The sequence below is a fragment of the Oncorhynchus mykiss genome, chromosome 23 (genome assembly GCF_013265735.2).
Source record: "Oncorhynchus mykiss isolate Arlee chromosome 23, USDA_OmykA_1.1, whole genome shotgun sequence".
Lineage (NCBI taxonomy): Eukaryota > Metazoa > Chordata > Actinopteri > Salmoniformes > Salmonidae > Oncorhynchus > Oncorhynchus mykiss.
Window position 1 is genome coordinate 37,902,058 of NC_048587.1, and position 20,283 is coordinate 37,922,340.

At 41.6% G+C, this 20,283-nt stretch overlaps 1 protein-coding gene and 1 long non-coding RNA gene across 3 annotated transcripts; both read left to right on the forward strand.

Moving 5' to 3' along the window:
• Positions 1-293: 293 nt before the first annotated feature.
• Positions 294-5,368, forward strand: LOC110503113 (EMI domain-containing protein 1). Its single transcript, XM_021581454.2, has 8 exons — positions 294-462; positions 556-612; positions 798-851; positions 936-989; positions 2,786-2,857; positions 2,944-2,979; positions 5,038-5,082; positions 5,213-5,368. Exons 3-8 carry the CDS (start codon positions 849-851, stop codon positions 5,336-5,338), a joined length of 336 nt encoding a protein of 111 aa, XP_021437129.2. The 5' UTR covers positions 294-462; positions 556-612; positions 798-848; the 3' UTR covers positions 5,339-5,368.
• Positions 5,369-9,644: 4,276 nt separating this feature from the next.
• On the forward strand, positions 9,645-17,067 carry LOC110502690. 2 transcript variants are annotated; one of them, XR_005039245.1, is made up of 4 exons: positions 9,645-10,589; positions 11,342-11,518; positions 12,437-12,522; positions 14,840-17,067. It is a non-coding gene; the product is annotated as an uncharacterized LOC110502690 (long non-coding RNA). The 2 variants fall into 2 exon arrangements; XR_005039246.1 differs by having other exon boundaries at positions 15,507-17,067.
• Positions 17,068-20,283: the final 3,216 nt, after the last annotated feature.

Sequence of the window (20,283 nt, forward strand, 5' to 3'; positions counted from 1 at the left end):
AAGCATATGCAGTAGAACTAGAAATTGACATATTGCTAAATCAAATAAAATGACATATATTCACTTCAATTCAAGGGGCTTTATTGGCATGGGAAACATGTGTTAACATTGCCAAAGCAAGTGAGGTAGATAATATGCAAAAGTGAAATAAACAATAACAATTAACAGTAAACATTACACATACAGAAGTTTCAAAACAATAAAGACATTACAAATGTCATATTACATATATATACAGTGTTGTAACGATGTACAAATGGTTAATGTACACAAGGGAAAATAAATTAGCATAAATATGGGTTGTATTTACAATGGTGTTTGTTCTTCACTTGTTGCCCTTTTCTTGTGGCAACAGGTCACACATCTTGCTGCTGTGATTGCACATATCTCATTATTCAACTTGTTTGTCAACACCAGGGTGCCCAAGGAGCAGAAGGAAGATATGGCACCATTGGACAAAAGGTGAGTTATTCCGACTAAAATGTACGTTTAATCTCAGAGATGAGCAAGCTTTGGAAAACCTTTAGTAACACCAATAACAACATATCTCTACAGGGCATTATTGGAGACCCTGCTGGTTTGCCTGGGAGAGATGGTGACATAGGAGTAGAGGTAGGTTCACAGTCTTTCATCATCCATGATGCTGTTTGCAGGAATGCTTTACAGAAATACGTACCATGTATTTTTAGGACATCAGCAACATGTCGAATACCCCTCATGAGACATGATGAGCCGGGGAATGTGCACCATATCTATTGTCTGTATCTGATCTGTTCTATTATCTATCCGTTCTCAAGATTTATCAAGGACCACAGGGCCCGGAGGGTAGAAACGGACAATTCGGAATAATGGTAACAGAATTAGCCAATAAAACAAAAATTGTATTTATTAGATTCATATATGTTAATTAAGGTGTGTGGTTTTACCCTAAATAGGGGGAGAAAGGAATGCTGGGGCCGGCAGGGGAGATGGGGCCTCAAGGCCAAACTGTAAGTACAGTCGTCTTTCACATCTGTCACACCACAGTTCCAAAGGCTGGGCCTAAAATAGTGTATAAGAGGTCATACAAGAAGTTTTGTAGTGATTCTTATGTTGATGATTTAAAGAATATTTCCTGGACTGTGGTGTGTAATGAGGAGCATGTTTCACCTGACACATTTATGGAATTGCTTATTCCAGTTACTAATAAGCATGCACCCATTAAGAAAATGACAGTAAAAATGGTTATAAATCCCTGTGGATTGAGGAAGAATTAAAAAATTGTATGGTTGAGAGGGATTGGCAAAAGGGATGGCAAATAAGTTTGGTAGCACAACCGATTGGCAAACCTACTGCAAATTGAGAAATCATGTGACTAAACTGAATAAAAATAAGAAGAAACTACACTATGAAACAAAGATAAATTATATAAAGAATGACAGTCAAAAGCTTTGGAGCACCTTAAATGAAATTCTGGCTAAAAAGGCAAACTCAGCTCCATCATTCATTGAATCAGATGGCTCATTCATCACAAAACCCACTGATATTGCCAACTACAAGATCAGCAAACTTAGGCATGACATGCCACCAACAAACGCTGACACTGCACATCCAAGTGTATCTGACCAAATTATGAAAGACAAGCATTGTAATTTTGAATTCCGTAAAGTGGAAGAGGTGAAAAAATCATTGTTGTCTATCAACAAAGACAAACTACCAGGGTCTGACAACTTGGATGGGAAATTACTGAGGATAATAGCAGACGATATTGCCACTCTTATTTTCCATATCTTCAATTCAAGCCTACTAGAAGGTGTGTGCCCTCAGACCTGGAGGGAAGCAAAAGTAAATCCACTATCTAAGCCCCCTTTACTGGCTCAAATAGCTGACCAATCAGCCTGTTACCAACCCTTAGTAAACTTTTGGAAAAAACAATGTTTGACCAGATAGAATGCTATTTTAGAGTAAACAAATTGGCTTTCAGCACGCTTATAGGGAAGGACATTCAACAAGCACAGCAGTTACATAAATGACTGATTATTGGCTGAGAGAAATTGATGATAAAAAGATTGTGGGGTTTGGCTTTTGACGTTATCAATCACAGTCTGCTGGTGGAAAAACGTATGTGTTATGCCTTTATACCTCCTGCTATATTGTGGATAAAGAGTTACCTGTCTAACAGAACACAGAGGGTGTTCTTTATTTATTTTATTTAACTAGGCAAGTCAGTTAAGCACAAATTAATATTTAAAAATACAGCTTACCCCAGCCAAACTCTATTCCACATCAGGTAACTGATGCAAGCAGTAGAATCAGATAAAAATAACGGATAAAAATACACCTTATGCAACAGTAGGGACTGTGACGAGACACAAACACAGGCACAGACACATGCATACACACAGGATAACATATGCACTATACACACACGTACATATGGGTTTTGTGTTGTAGATATGTGGTAGTAGAGTAGTGGCCTGAGGGCACACACTTAATGTGTTGTGAAATATGTTGTGAATGTATTGTAATGTTTTTCAAATTGTGTAACTGCCTTAATTTTGCTGGACCCCATTGGCAGAAGCTAATGGGGATCCATAATAAATACAAATACAAATCTTCACACGTCTCACTTTAATTAAGAACCCATTGCATTCAAGGAGGAGTATTGAGGAGCAGCACTATTAAATGTATCCTTCTCAACAGATGTCTGTGTCCAGTCATTTGCCATCCTACTGTACAGGATCATTTTTTACTGTGAAAAGTAAGTGATCCCTCTGCTAAATGTAAGAAATGCTTCTCTCTCCAGGGCCCCAGAGGTTATAAGGGATCAGCAGCAAAGCCAGGAAGACCCGGATTTATTGGACCCCCGGGACCTGTCGTGAGTGTTCCGGGTGACTCTTTGTAAACTATTTGAAATACAAGTTAATCTCTCCAAACCACTAAAACAGGTCATTTCTCCAACAGGGACATGTGGGAGTAGCTGGACAGCCAGGCCCCAAGGTAATCAACGTTATTCACCTACTGTACGGCTAGAAGAGCAACATGTAGGGAGTTCTATAATGAAGTGTGATAGCACCCAAATTATCAAGTCAAGTTTCAAGACATTCATTAGTCTACACCAAGATCACATAACATTATCATCGCAAATCTATGTGTTCTCAACGCTAAGGTAAAACTGGTGACCAATACCTATATACTGTACTGTAAGTGTTAGTGAGTTTAGATGACGTTCTTCAGAATGTTACATAAAAGCACAGCTTTGCAATTAACTGATTTGATCATGCTACTGTATTCAGTACAGTACCAACATTTCACGACTAAGTTACAACACTAGACAAAACACTAGACCTACTCTAAATCAATATCCAGAGATGTGCACAGACAAAACGTATTACCTGTCCTGTCTTTACATTTGTCACCACAAACAGAGCTTCTGTAGCTCACTACCCCCCATTAACCTGGCAACCACCCCACATCAATCCCCATGTCCAGGGTGGAACAACAAAAAACTAGTGGATGATTCACTTAGTTCTCCCCGCCCGACTGGCTCTCTTCTTCTCCTTAATTGTCAAATGGCTGCTCTGCTCTTAAGGCATGTTCACTAGTGGTGACAAACTGGCTTTCACGGCAGAGCCATGGCTCTTGTTTCACAGAAAATCCTATTCATCTGAACCTGAGGTAACGTAGGTACTAAACTCCCATGGGGGCCTGTTCTACCTGTTTATGTGCCTGCTGATAACAAACTCAAAGCTTGCTTTGCACCATGTGGTCTGGACAGGGTCTGTTACAGGTGTTTACTAGATGGGTTTCAATGTGTCTGTTTATGCATTATGAAACATGTCAATTCTCTCACAACGTGAAACCACATTCTCTGATGTAGAGTGAGAACAATGCAGATTCCTTAGAACCCCGGAAGTAGTTAGATCAAGTATTTGACTCTCTGCAGCTGTTCATGCATTTCTAAACATGTTAAAAAAAATGTACGGCAAAAAACGACGTACAGTCATGCAGACTGCAGAGCTGTATATATAAAACACCGGATGTGTAGATCAAATATAGGACTTTCAACATGTTTTTGAAGTTTGATCCTGTCTGATGAGAGACAACTCCCACTGCACTGCAGTGCATAGCACACTCCATGTTGGCTGCGTCATTATGTGGCTCATAGTGGCTTCAGACTACAAAGTGTGTGTGAGTAAAACCATGGGCTTCTCTATTCTCTTTCCAGTGTCAGCTCTCAAATCAGAATATAACCTATTTTAAGAGCCTTTGGTGCTGGCTTTAAAAGCCCTCAAAAGGCTAAATGCATTAAGACATGTAAATCAGTTTCTGTACAAGCCTTAATATATTTGTTTAGTAACTCCTATTTCTGAATCTTGTTATGGATTTTTGTTTTACACACAACATTAGTAATACTTCATTAAAATGTTATTAAACACTCTCCCAGGAACACTAAATAGAATTGCTGTGAATTAGGCATTTGGCACTTTGCATCTCTTTTTCTTGTCATTCGTTGTATACCTGTAATTGTTATGAAGACATCAGACTGATACAGAGTCTAAAGGGAGACATGTTGTTGGAACATGATGTCCCCTACAAAACAAAGTCGTTTTTGCAGTAGCTCTGAAGTACATGTTTATTTGACATTTGCCATCCATCAGGACAGAGGGGAAGGACTCTGGGGACACGTTGTCTACACGCACACGCACACACACACGCACACACACACACACACACACACACACACACACACACACACACACACACACACACACACACACACACACACACACACACACACACACACACACATCCTGTTCCTGGATGAAAAAAAGAAGATGGCAAAGATTTGTGGGCCATCAATGACTCGTAGAAATTAATGAATGTGCGAGAAACACTGTCCTATAGATCAGATGAATTAGAGTCAAAGAAGGTAGCAAGGACATGCTGTGTTGTGTTTCAGCCATGCTTCACATGATCAGACAGACAGTCTGTGAAAATAAGTAGAATGTGTAATTGCATTTTAATCATCTGTTTTGTTTCAATTGTATCTTACAGGGAGATACAGGCATTCAAGGGATCCAAGTAGTCAACGGTGCACAGGTACTTATACTATTGCTTTGTTTTTCATATATAAAATGTCATTGTGTTCAATTGATTCTACTTCATCTTGAACAGTATTCATGAAGCCCATGTTATCTGTACTCACTCTGGGTTTACTTACTTTCTATAGGGAGAAAAGGGTGAAAAGGGCCCCATAGGCAAGGTAAAAAATATACTTTACTTGCATTGTAGTGCCATAGTCACATACAGTGAAAGAAAATGGGGACGACAGAGTCATTGCAGAAGACATTTGTAAGAAGAATTGTTGTTAAGTCTCCCGAGTGGTGCACCAGTCTAAGGCACTGCATCTCAGTGCTTGAGGAGTCACTACAGACACCCTGGTTCGAATCCAGGCTGTATCACATCCGGCTGTGATTGGGAGTCCCATAGGGCGGGGCACAATTGGCCCAGCGTTGTCCAGGTTTGGCCGGTGTAGGCCGTCATTGTAAATAAGAATTTGTTCTTAACTAACTTGCCCAGTTAAATAAAGGTTACATTTTTAAAAAGTCCTGGGTATTCTACATAACCATATATACAGTGCCTTCAGAAAGTATTCATGCTTTTGACTTATTCCACATTTTGTTGTGTTACAGTCTGAATTCAAAATGTATTCATTTGTTTGTTTTTCCTCTCTCACCTATCTACACACAATACCCCACGATGACAAAGTGAAAATATGTTTTCAGAACATTTTGCAAATGTATTGAAAATTAATACACACAGTGCCTTCGGAAAAGTATTCAGGCCCCTTGACTTTTTCCAAATTTTGTTACGTTACAGACTTATTCTAAAATGGATAAACGTTTTTTACAAATCCTCAGCAATCACATAATGACAAAGCGAAAACAGTTGTTTTAGAAATTTATGCAAATGAATAAAAAAAAACCTGAGCTCAAATTATTACATTTACATAAGTATTCGGGACCCTTTGCTATGAGACTCGAAATTGAGCGCAGGTGCATCTTGTTTCCATTGATCATCCTTGAGATGTTTCTAGTTTACAGTACATGTCAGAGCAAAAACCAAGGAAGGGTACCTAAAATGTTCTGCAGCATTGAAGGTCCCCAAGAACACAGTGGATTCCATCATTCTGCCTGGCCAAACTGAGCAATCGAGGGAGAAGGGCCTTGGTCAGGGAGGTGATCAAGACCCGATGGTTACTCTGACAGTGCTCCAGAGTTCATCTGAGGAGATGGGAGAACCGTCCAGAAGGACAAACATCTCTGCAGCACTACACCAATCAGGCCTTTATGGTAGAGTGGCCAGACGGAAGCTACTCCTCAGTAAATGGCACATGACAGCCTGCTTGGAGTTTGCCCAAAGGCACCTAAAGAATCTCAGACCACAAGAAACCAGATTCTTTGGTCTGATTCAACTGATTCAACTCTTAGGCCTGAATGCCAAGCATCACGTCTGGAGGAAACCTGGCACTATCCCTACGGTGAAGCATGGTGGTGGCAGCGTCATGCTGTGGGGATGTTTTTCAGCGGCAGTGACTGGGAGACGAGTTGGGATCGAGGGTAAATAGAAAGGAGCAAAGTACAGAGATCCTTGATGAAAACCCTGAGTGCTCAGGACCTCAGACTGGGGCAAAGGTTCACCTTCCAACAGGACGACATCCCTAAGCACACAGCCAAGACAATGCAGGAGTGGTTTCAGGACAAGTCTTTGAATGTCTTTGAGTGTCCCAGCCAGAGCCCGGACTTGAACGCGATCAAACATCTCTGGAGAGACCTGAAAATAACTGCAGCAACGCTCCCCATACAACCTGACAGAGCTTGAGTGTCACGCCCTGACCTTAGAGGGCTTTTTATGTCTCTATTTTGGTTTGGTCAGGGTGTGATTTGGGTGGGCACTCTATGTTCCTTTTTCTATGTTTTGTATTTCTTTGTTTTGGCCGGGTATGGTTCTCAATCAGGGACAGCTGACTATCGTTGTCTCATTGGGACCAATACTTAAGTAGCTTTTCCCCACCTATGCTTTGTGGGTAGTTAGTTTCTGTTTAGTGTTTTCTGCACCTGACAGGACTGTTTCGGTTTCGTTTATTCTCTTTGTTATTTTGTTATAGCATGAACACTTACCACGCTGCGCTTTGGTCCGATTATTCCTCATCCGACGATGACACCCGTTAGTTACATTGAGAGGATATTTATTAAATATTTGTATTAAATATTTTTATTTAACCGTTCTTCAACTAGTCAAGTCAGTTAAGAACAAATTCTTATTTACAATGACGGCCAACCAAAAGGCAAAAGGCCTCCTTCGGGGACAGGGGCTGGGATTAAAAAATATATATATACACTACTGTTCAAAAGTTAGGGGTCATTTAGAAATATCCTTGTTTTTAAAAGAAAATCACATTTTTTGTCCATTAAAATAACATCAAATTGATCAGAAATACAGTGTTGACATTGTTAATGTTGTAAATGACTATTGTAGCTGGAAACGGCAGATTTTTTTATGGAATATCTACATAGGCGTACAGAGGCCCATTATCAGCAACCTTCACTCCTGTGTTCCAATGGCACGTTGTGTTAGCTAATCCAAGTATATCATTTTAAAAGGCTAACTGATCATTAGAAAACCCTTTTGCAATTATGTTAGCACAGCTGAAAACTGTTGTTCTTATGAAAGAAGCAATAAAACTGGCCTTTAGACTAGTTGAGTATCTGGAACATCAGCATTTGTGGGTTTGATTCCATGCTCAAAATAGCCAGAAACAAAGTACTTTGATCAAGCAACCTTTCGGCTACTGGCCCAACACTCTAACCACTAGGCTACCTGCTGCCCCTAGGCTACCTGCCGCCCCTAGGCTACCTGCCGCCCAGTCTTAGGCTACCTGCCGCCCAGTCTTAGGCTACCTGCCGCCCAGTCTTAGGCTACCTGCCGCCCAGTCCGACTCTTATGCTGTCAGAGTCCTTCACGTGCCTTTTTGCAAACTCCAGGCGTGCTGTCATGTGCCCTTTTTCTCAGGCACAGGCCGCTCAGGCCACTATCCCCACCTGCTTCAAGATGTCCGCTATCATCCCCGTGCCTTAACTGCTTTGATTGACTAGTCAAAGACCACATCACCTCCTCCCTCCACGACAGACTCGACCCTCTCCAATTCACCTACCACACTGACAGATCCACGGATGACAAAATCGCCATTGCACTGCAAACTGCACTCACCCACCTGGACAAAATGAATGCATATGTGAGGATGCTGTTCATCGACTACAGCTCAGCCTTCAATACCATCGTACCCTCTAAGCTCACCAAAAAGCTCATGGCCCTGGGACTGAACTTCACCCTATGCAACTGGGTCCTGGACATCCTGACGGGCCGGCTCCAGGTGTTGAAGGTAGGCAATATTACCTCCTCCACACTTACTCTCAACACGGGGGTCCCACAAAGGTGTGTCCTCAGTCCTATCCTGTACCCTCTGTATTTATTATTATTTTTATTTCACCTTTATTTAACCAGGTAGGCCAGTTGAGAAAATGTTCTCATTTACAACTGCGACCTGGCCAAGATAAAGCAAAGCTGTGCGACAAAAACAACAACACAGAGTTACACATAAACAAACAGTCAATAACACAAAACAAAAAAAAACAATTTAAAAATCTATGTACAGTGTGTGCAAATGTAGAAGAGTAGGGAGGTAAGGCAATAAATAGGCCATAGAGGCAAAATAATTACAATTTAGCATTAACACTGGAGTGCTAGATGTGCAGATGATGATGTACAAGTAGAGATATAGCAGTGCAAAATAACAAGAGGGTAAGCAATAATATGGGGATGAGGTAGTTAGGTGGGCTATTTACAGATTGGCTGTGTACAGGTACAGTGGTCGGTAAGATGCTCTGACAGCTGATACTTAAAGTTAGAGAGGGATATATACGACTCTAGCTTCAGTGATTTTTGCAATTCGTTCCAGTCATTGGCAGCAGAGAACTGGAAGGAGAGGCAGCCAAAGGAAGTGTTGGCTTTGTGAATGACCAGTGAAATATACCTGCTGGAGCGTGTGCTACGGGTGGGTGTTGCTATGGTGACCAGTGAGCTGAGATAAGGCGGGGCTTTACCTAGCAAAGACTTACAGATGACCAGGAGCCAGTGGGTTTGGTGACGAATATGTAGTGAGGGCCAGCCAACGAGAGCATACAGATCGCAGTGGTGGGTAGTATATGGGGATTTGGTGACAAAATGGATGGCACTGTGATAGACTACATCCAATTTGCTGAGTAGACTATTGGAGGCTATTTTGAAAATGACATCGCTGAAGTCAAGGATCGGTAGGATAATCAGTTTTACGAGGGTATGTTTGGCAGCATGAGTGAAGGAGGCTTTGTTGCGAAATAGGAAGGCGATTCTAGATTTAATTTTGGTTTGGAGATGCTTAATGTGAATCTGGAAGGAGAGTTTACAGTCTAACCAGACATCTAGGTATTTGTACTTGTCCACATATTCTAAGTCAGAACCGTCCAGAGTAGTGATGCTAGTCGGGCGGGAGGGTGCGGGCAGCAATCGGTTGAAGAGCTGGCACTTAGTTTTACTAGAATTTAAAAGCAGTTGGAGGCCACTGAAGGATGGCGTTGAAGCTCGTTTTTTTTTTTTAGCACAGTGTCCAAAGACTGCGTGGCCTCACATTGTTCCAACTCCGTTATTATGTTTGCTGATGACACGACAGTAGTAGGCCTGATTACCAACAAGGATGAGACGGCCTACAGGGAGGAGGTAGGCACTATGACGGTGTGGTGCCAGGTAAACAACCTCTCTCTCAAAGTCAGAAAAGCAAAGGAGCTGATTGTGGACTTCAGGGGGAACTAGGCTGTGCACGCCCACATGGAAACCGTGGTGAAGAAGGCACGACAATGACTTGTCAACCTCAGGATTCGGAAGAAATTGGGCCTGTCCCTGAGGTCCCTCACAGCCTCGTACGGCAACTCCACCGCCGTGGACCGCAAGGTGCTACAGAGGGTGGTACGCTCAGCTGAACGTACTGTACCATTGGTTGCACACTGTCTGCCTTCCAGGACACCTAAAACACCAGGTGTCGCAGGAAGGCCAAGAAGATCATCAGGGACCCCTCTGGTTACCATGATGACAATCCTGTGGGTTTCAACTGTAAAACGTCCATAGATTACTTTTTTCAAATCCAATGTATTTTCAATGTAGATTCCACATCACAATATATAGACAAGTTTTGTTGAAACAACGTTGATTCAACCAGTTTGTGCTCAGTGGGTTATGTCTGTGTGCTCTACCAAATGGGGATCACGTTAGAGGAATTGTAGTTTAGTCCTGGGCATTTAACAACCTATCAGTATGTTGTGGGTGTATTACAGAACATTTCTGTTGATGTTCTGTCTGTGCTTTAGTTTGGAGACGTGGGTGCACAGGGTCCCCACGGTGGTCGGGGGAAGCGTGGGCCAGGGGGCGAGCCTGGACGCACAGGCCCAGTCGGAACTAAGGGCGTCCGGGGTGATGGAGGACCAGTCGGGTTTCAGGGTCCGCCAGGGCCATCGGTAAGTACAGGAAGTGCCATGTTCAGCAGGATCTGAAAAGGTCAAGTAACTTAATTTGTTTTGGCAGGTGCCACACAAGCGTTGGATATCAAAGTAGGCCTTTTTACTGACTGTCTGGGTAAAAAGAAGACGAAGCCAGTACCACCTTTACATATACTGTATATGTCTCACATAGTAAAACTCACAAAAGTCACACATGCAATGGATGACTCACCAACAACCCCTAGTGATAAGAGAGCCTAGAACCTGCTTTCAATTGTGTTGTGTAAACAGTGACACTATTTACTGCCATCATTTTGTACTGAGTGATCCATTCAAAACCAGCCACCATATTTACAACCTGCATTGTGCCAATATGCCAACTATCTTCTGTTTTCCTTGATAAAAGATATATAACAGATACCCTAAACTAACGTCATCAGAGCTGTTCTCACAGACTTAGTCATTATAGCGATTGGCATAGACCATGTGTGGTAACAGTGTCGAGCAGGCTTGTAAATGGTTTCTAATTAATGTTGTTTTTTGTGACTCACAGCAAGAGTTGGCTGTAAATCTATAATGTGCCTAACAAAAAAATTGTTGTTTGTGTTTCTCTCCGTTCATTACATACACTCATCGATTTCCTCAAAGAGCCTTGCATGCCATTGGTTGGGCCTGCCCTGTCCTGTAATGTTATATTCCATATCGCATGTCATTGTCCCACTGTTGAGTAATCTCCAAGTAATGGATGCAGTCATGACTTGTTTCCACAGGGCCCAACACTCCCCGCTCAACACGTGATTGAGGTCTGCAAGAGAGTGGTGCTGGAACAGATGTCTACCTTTGCCAACTCTGTGAAGAGGACATGTGCTGGCGTGTGCCCACTCTACGGGGACGTCCCCTTGGGTGCCCCCGGTCCCACAGGACAGAAGGGAACACCGGGACCTCCAGTGAGTGTCATGTGTTACTATGCTGTGTGTGTGTGTGTGTGTGTGTGTGTGTGTGTGTGTGTGTGTGTGTGTGTGTGTGTGTGTGTGTGTGTGTGTGTGTGTGTGTGTGTGTGTGTGTGTGTGTGTGTGTGTGTGTGTGTGTGTGTGCGTGCTGGTTTTATTATTATCTTAGAAATCCTCTAACAACTGAACATGGAAACTGTCTGGAGGATGCCAAGAATATTCCTTTAAGCCTCATTACACGTATAGGTTGTTTTGCTCAGGAACACTTGAAGTGCACACTCCATACATTGTTGTGTTTCTGTGTTTCCCAGGCCAAGTTAAATGCTTACATATTGCAAGCGCCAGGAGTAAGAAAGCTAAAGTATTTGGAAGTATAGATTGGAATGAAAACATTCAGACTTTCCACATCCCTGTGAAGACAACATAAGAAGTCACAGATGAAGCACTAGCTCTGGGTTGAACGGTTCTTGGAGGGATTCACCAGCATCCCTGGAGTGAAAAGCCTTTTCCACATGTATTATGCACTAAGACAGACCCTGTTCAGGTTCCCCAAACTAACGTTTTCCACACTCTTAGAAAAAAAGGGTTCCAAAAGTGTTCTTCTGCTGTCCCCATAGGACCACCCTTTTTGGTTCCAGGTAGAACCTTTTTGGGTTTCACGTAGAACCCTCTGTAGAAAGGGTCCTAAATGCAACCCAAAAGGGTTCTACCTCGAACCACAGAATCTCTCAGGCTAATAGAAGTTCATGAAACCACAAATGCATACAAATGTTTCTGTCAAGCATCCTGTTGTGACCTTCGATAACCAGCCAGCGATCAGGAGCCAGAAATCTTATTGTGTAAATGTCTAACATTATATCTCTGTCAAAGCTCTGCCTGCACCTTACTCAAGTCTATAGATTGATGTGGTTTTAGGGCGGTAATGGTATTGACGGTATGAATGGAGAGATTGGACAACCAGGATTCTATGGGGAGGCAGGAGACGCAGGCAAACAAGCCAGGTGAGAAATATTGGGCGAATGACTGACAGAACTAAATTGATCTCTGCATTTTTTTAATTACATTTTTTATTTCACCTTTATTTAACCAGGTAGGCTAGTTGAGAACAAGTTCTCATTTACAACTGCGACCTGGTCAAGACAAAGCAAAGCAGTGCGACAGAAACAACACAGAGTTACACATGGAATAAACAACCGTACAGTCAATAACACAATAGAATACAAAAAAAAGACTATATAGAGTGTGTGCAAATGGCATGAGGAGGTAAGGCAATAAATAGGCCATAGTAGCAAAGTAATTACAATTTAACAGACTAACACTGGAGTGATAGATGAGCAGCTGATGATGAGCAGATGATGGTGTGTAGTGATACTGGTGTGCAAAAGAGCAGCAAAGTAAATAAAAACAATATGGGGGTGAGTTAGGTAGATTGAGTGGGCTATTTACAGATGGACTATGTACAGCTGCAGCGATCGGTTAGCTGCTCAGATAGCTGATGTTTAAAGTTAGTGAGGGAAAGGTAGGTCTCCAGCGATTTTTGCAATTCGTTCCAGTCACTGGCAGCAGAGAACTGGAAGGAAAGGCAGTCAAATGAGGTGTTGGTTTTGGGAATGACCAGTGAGATATTCCTGCTGGAGCGTGTGCTACCGGTGGGTGTTGTTATCGTGACTAGTGAGCTGAGATAAGGTGGAGCTTTACCTAGCATAGACTTATAGATGACCTGGAGCCAGTGGGTCTGGCGACGAATATGTAGCAAGGGCCAGCTAACTAGAGCATACAGGTCGCAGTGGTGGGTGGTATAAGGCGCTTTGGTAACAAAACGGATGGCACTGTGATAGACTACATCCAATTTGCTGAGTAGAGTATTGGAAGCTATTTTGTAGATGACATCGCCGAAGTCGAGGATCGGCAGGATAGTCAGTTTTACTAGGGTAAGTTTGACGGAGTGAGCGAAGGAGGCTTTGTTGAGAAATAGAAAGATGATTCTGGATTTGATTGATCTTTGATGCAGAAAATGTATGTGTCTATATGTTAGCCATTGCTGTTCACCATGGGGTCCGATTCCGACTTAGGAATGAATGCCTTTTCTACACACACCTTTCCTACGCACTTTTCAATATTTGGTATTCTTACCTTATTCAGTCATGTAACACTCTCTGCATGTGTGGCTACCTTGCGCGCTCTGAATACATTTAATTCAACCACTGAAAACCCTCCCACTTGCTGGCCAAAATATTTTCATTCAATAGGGTTTTCATTTATCTTTATTCTTTTATCTTAAGCCATCCCTTTAAATACGGTGTACTTTTTAGTTAGATTTTAGCCCACAGACTTGAGAGAACAGGTTCAGATATTAGGGATCAATGAAAGAAAGCCATCTAAATGCAGTATATGCATATTCGTCTCTGTTTCAGCACCAATTGATACTCTGATCTTATACATTATTTAGGTTTAGGAGAGTATTTATGAATCATAAAAAACAGGTTTGGAGAGCCTTTACACATGAAAGAAATAAAAAAGTGCTTTGAAAAGGGCCACATTCAGTTCTTCAACCCATGGTAATGTTGGAAGATTAGTACACATATAATTATAATAGGGATAACAGTGTACAATAGTAGGCTATACCCTCGTCTATTGATGCTTTCTTGGTGGAATTATTATGGAATTACGGTCAATTAAGGTCAGAATACTGCAAATCTGTAGACACACCTCCGCCACACCTTAATTTATTCAATCTCCACCCCAAACGAATACCAGGTGAATAAAATGTTATTCTCATGCTTAAATTCAAGGTCAGAATAGGCATAGAGAGAAAAGTGCATAAAAGCAAAATGATGTTCCATTTACACACTAGGGTTTGAACCGGGCCCATGACAGTATGTTTAGATCAGTCATGACGTGCATCAATATGTATTTGTTTAAAAGTAAACAATAAAACTGGTTCTTAATTTGCCTACAAATATGAAAAGAAATACCATGTCAACCAAAAGTTGAATGAAGCAGATGTGTAGCCATAACTAATTATGGCGTTGTGTGTGTTCTTGTGGCAAATTCTAATGTATTGTTTTAGGGCCTAACAATGACGTCATACTTATGGTGCATTTCCCCAGCCAAGCTAATGAAATTGAAGAATATTTTACAAGCCGTTTTTTAAAATGTATCCAGCAATGATCTCAGTAACACATGGTTGTTAATCAACATGGACAACGTGTTCCTGTGTACCAGCTCAGTCCCGGGGGCATGAATATTTTGGGGTGGTAAATTCATGGGTTTTCCTGATGTCCTTCATGTTTTGAGAACGTTGTGTCTTGTTCCCAGGTGATCAATGAGACGAAGGAGACGAGGGAGCAAAGGGCCATGGCCTACCTGGCTATATCGGAGACCAGGGACCAAAGAGCCATGGCCTACCTGGCTATATCGGAGACCAGGGACCAAAGGGCCATGGCCTACCTGGCTATATCGGAGACCAGGGACCAAAGGGCCATGGCCTACCTGGCTATATATGATTATTCAGACGATAAAAAGGATGCAACGTGAAATGTGACGTTACCCTTTGGTCCCTGGTCTCCGATATAGCCAGGTAGGCCATGGCCCTTTGGTCCCTGGTCTCCGATATAGCCAGGTAGGCCATGGCCCTTTGGTCTACCTGGCTATATCGGAGACCAGGGACCAAAGGGTAACGTCACATTTCACGTTGCATCCTTTTTATCGTCTGAATAATCATTTACAGCTTATCAAAGGAAATCCAACAATAGTTTTGACAGGCCCAGTTCTATTGTAATTATTATATATTGTAACAACAGATGCTGGTTTCTTGGTAAGTAGAAGGGTGCATGTTGAATAATTTCCTTTTTCCAATGCAAATGGACATGGAAAGTCAACATAAAGTCTACTGCAAACTCTCAAAGCTGTGTAGTAGTTGGTAGGTACAGTCCTTATTTACCCACTATTAGCTAACAGCCATTTCCCCTCCTTTACCCACCAGGCCAACGTGGAAGACCTGGTAGAGCCTTCAATGGCACACCAGGACGAGAGGGCGAGAGAGGCCATGTAGGCCGGCCTGGACTAAGAGGTCACCCAGGACTACGAGGAGTCCCAGGTGTGTGTCAGGCCACTGGGTGTGCTCTGCTAAACAACAACACAACCAATGGATCACATCAGAATGCACCCCAGAGGTTGAGAAGACACCCATAGAGGCAAAGAGGAAACTTTTGACCAAGCTGCATGGATGTATCATGAAAGGAGGAGTGGGGGAGGGGTGGATTGGGAGAGAGAGGAGATTTTTTGTTAATAAATGTATTAAAATCAAAGTCAAAATGCTTCAATGTAAATATGCACCCAATCTCCACTGCGAAAGACTGAGATTCACCCATTTTACTTTCTTGAACAAATCTGCTCTAGAAACTTGTACTGTAGGCCTTAAAACAACATCCCATTCTCATGGTTCATTTGAAAAATACACCAATAGCTATATATTATGTTAAAATGCTTTGATTTGAAAGTTTATTTGACACATTTTATTTAAACTGGTCCTAGTTGTCTTCAAATGTCACTGATCTTTATAATAAAAGCAGAAAAAGTTTTTACTAACTTATTTTACTGTAACAATTCCTCCACTGTTTTCTTTTTTATTATGATATATCATTGAGAACATTATATTATTATAGAATACAAAATCAAGTGTACAATTCTTAATTGTAATTCACAAATTGTTCAGCAAAGTGTTTATCACAATTCTGTTGAAGCATGCTAGCTACTTAAAGCAATAACAGTTACTGTTGGCTAATGGTTGCTGTTATGGCTAGCACTTACTGTTAGCCATTGGTTGCTCTTTTGGCTAGCAGCTAATGTTAGCCAATGGTTACTGTTATGGCTAGCAGCTACTGATAGCCAACGGTTTGTGTTATGGCTAGCAGCCAATGATTACTCATCTGGCATGCAGCTACCCTTAGCCAATGGTTACTGTTATGGCTAGCAGCATACTGTTATAGTCGAATGTCTTTTCAAAATAACAGTTTGTGTCAGTCTGTGCCTAATGTCAGTTGTGAAGTCATGCGTTATTTGATTACGTTTTTGTATGCCTTGTTACTAGCAGGTTTAAGTGTCATCTAGAAGGCATAATGTTGGTTCATTATGAAGTAACCAACAAAACGACCTCTTGTAGTGGAAAGATCTGGAACATAAATGTGAATAAAAAAGAACAGTACACATTGTGTGCCTGTTTTTGATTGTGTTTCAGGCCTAGACAGTTATCGCATGACATGCATTATTCTATATCTGGTAGATTGAGGCTTGTTAAATTCATGAGTCCCATGTGTTTTATTTATAATTCTGTAATGAGACAATGTCTCAATGCCTGTACATTTCACAAGATGTTTGCTTGCATATCTTTAAGTGAAAACATATGGTTATGATTGTAGACAAACATGAAAACGAATCATAACTCCCACAACATCAACAAGTCTGTTCTTATGTTTGAGAATGAATTAACAGCTGTGTTGGATGTGCTTCTGTTTTGAAATCTGTCTTTCGCTCACATGCAAAATACAATCAAAAGATATATTTATCATTTAATGCCTCTTCTTCTTTTTCTTCTTCTCAGATCTCTTTCCCGAGTGTAGGTTAAGGGCTGGAATCAATCCGTATTGCAGAAGTATTGTGGAAGATCCTCGCTATACTGTAGTGATTGAAATTTAAAGGCAATGTTCCTGTGTTCGTGGAGACTGCGTTCACGGTAACTGCTGCATTACCTTTACATTTTAACACGGATCTTCTGCAAAACGGATTGAATCCAGCCCTAACATACAAATGGGTTACTATGTAGTGTACATGGGTTGCCCTGTTCCACATACCAGGCCCATTGGAGTGGAGACAGAAACAGGTCCTGCGGGGGAGCACACGAGGGTCTCTCCTGTCTTCAGTCAGACGTTATAGGATTGTCTGAGAGTAACTAGAGTAACTTTTCACTAAAATATCTGTAGAGTCAACGGTTTACCTCTTTACAGTATGTTTATTAGATATCCCTGTGAGAGACCCACATACTGTAGGTGGCCATCCTTTTCTCCCATCTTCTTGATGACACCTCAGCTGTAGCTGCAGGCCTGCAGCATCCTGGGCTGTGGAAGCGGAGCGCTCCTCTACTTTTCTCTGTGGGGTTCCTTCATTTCAGAGGATGTTCTGTTCTGTCCTGGCCAATTCTCTCCATGAAAAATCTTGTTATTATTCCACTCACACTTTCTCAGTCAGCTTGATCACTCGCCTCAGCAACGCATCATACTAATCTATGTGGCCAACCGCACAAGTGATCATGTTAATTGCCGTTTATTGCATGGAATTATAAACCATTACCACTCCACAGATGCACTGTGCCAATAGCAAGAAGCTGGTTTGTTATTGTGAGGTTCAAATTGAGGGCAGTGATATTAAGGTTTAAAGAGAGGAACATGCTTTATTTCATCTTCAGTTAACCGTGAAGAACCGCCGGAATGGGTTTACATTACTAACAAGCCAACAAAACAAAATCTACCTGTGTTATTGTACAATGACTCCAACATGTCTGAGGCTGGATTATGTGGGCAAAAGAGGAAAATAATATTATCTTATTGATGTCATTAATTATATTAAGATGGAAAAGTGGTAATCGCAAGAGGGAGAGGGTATTCTCTACAGTTGGAGTACCAGCCCTTCCATCCAAAGTATACTACAGGCTATGTAAGAAGAGTAGGGGGATTCTCAATTGAGCAAAAGTCCTATCCTCTCCTCTCCTCCTCTGTCCTCCTCCCCTCCTTGACCCGGAAACTGAAAAGTGGGAGAGAGTGTCAGTTTGGCCCTCGCTGAAATCAGTGACGTCATCACGTTTTATTAAATAGAACCATGTGTTTATGCCAGAGACGTCCTGTTTTTTGCATGGGCTGTGTCTCAATCCACTGAGCCAGTATTGGCCATTCGCCTTTGCGGTACACAGTCGCTTCACGAGATCAGTGTTTGTCAGACGTTGGAGGATTGTCTGAGAGTAACTAGAGTAACTTTTCACGAAAACGTCTGTAGAGTCAACGGTTTTACCCTAATATGACCCCACAACAGAAAGCTGAGACTCTCACGAAAACGGACATTGGCTGTTTTGCTCCACAAGCTTCACAAGATTCAGGAAGTTCAAATTAATAGAAGTGAATAGGGAGTAGAATGTGCCAAAACTCCAGGGGTAAAATATGGCTCTACATGTTTTAATTTTTTTTGTCCAGAGTTTTCTTATATCTCGCAGATATAGGACAGGCACTTCAAAACATATTTCATTTTGATTTATTTTTGGACTTTCAGTTTTTCCACATATAAATGTATTATTCAATGCGTTTCTATGGGCTAATAACAGTAAATGGTATGATCATCTTAAAACAATTCCATATGTTAGTTTAGTAGATATCGCCCTCTAAAGGCTTAGACTCAAGAGGGTTTTGAGGCTAAGTTCATTGTTAGAACCTTTGAGCCTTAAGATGCTTTTGGGAAACCAGGGCCAGAACACTCCTGTTGAAGAGCCTTCATTTCACATTTCGAAAGTTAGAGCGACAGGACTCCCAGGGATTTTCGAGTTTTCCAGGTGATCCCGTTGAAAAGTCATCCATCATGGCAATGTAAACCACAGATTAAGCATTTGTCCAGTGTGGAACTCAATTGCCAGAAGACTGGCAACAGGTGGGCCCTGTACCACCAGGGTACGCCGAGACACATGGTATCTCAGGTCTGATTCAGGAAGTCTCTGCTGCTTGACTTCAGAACAAGAACATGTCTAATGGATTTTGCAAAGAAACTCTCTGTGCTATATTGGAGTGCTCTGAGCAGCTGGAAGATGCTAGTATGTTATTTCAGGCAATTGAATGATGGGTTTGTGTTTGATGAGTATAACATCAATACTTGCTACACTTGCTTATGGTGCTTGTGAGTTTCCAGTGGTTTCCTTTAGGATGAGGGTGATGATGCCTTCGCTATGGAGGAGATGGAGGCATATCATGTGGAGAAACAGAATCCTGTTCTACACGTCTCTCCATTCCATCAGAGCATGTCCAAGAGGGATATACAGCTGCAAATCTGAGGTGCACCATTTCAGCCTAACATTTACTTTCAGGAGAATTTCAATTGACATGTCATCATCTTGCCGATACATGTAAGCTAATATTGACTCTCCAAAGTGTTGGGAGGAAATTAGTCTCAATAGTTTCCTGTTTATTAGACAAAGTAGTTAAAACGTTTCATTGGGGCCCTTGAAGCTGTGAAGTCTTAAAAATGTAGCATGTCTGGTCAAGTTTGGGAATGCACCTACAACCTTCACGTTGTCATTTCAGTCACTTACACTATACAGCCCAGACTATGTTGTTACGTTGAGAACCTACTACAAATGTACTAGCTCACTACAACGTTTTGACCAATCAGCTGATGACCCTTACATGTGAAACACCAATAAATATTCTGTTGGATTATATTTTTCGGGCGATGTACTTTTAGTAGACCATTTTTATGAATTGACAACATTTTCCAGGGCACCACTCAATTTCCTGTTGACTTGACAACTAACTAAAGGTATGCTAGATACTTTATGTAAAATTCCGTCATCAACATTTCAACAAAACAGCCATGTTTCTGACATGATTTAACTCTCTATTAGCATACTGTCTTCATGGGTTTATGTTAGACATTTATCTTTTATAGATGCCCCCCTATCATGACACAATCATGTCAAAACAGTAAGCAGTATTTTATTACATCAGCTT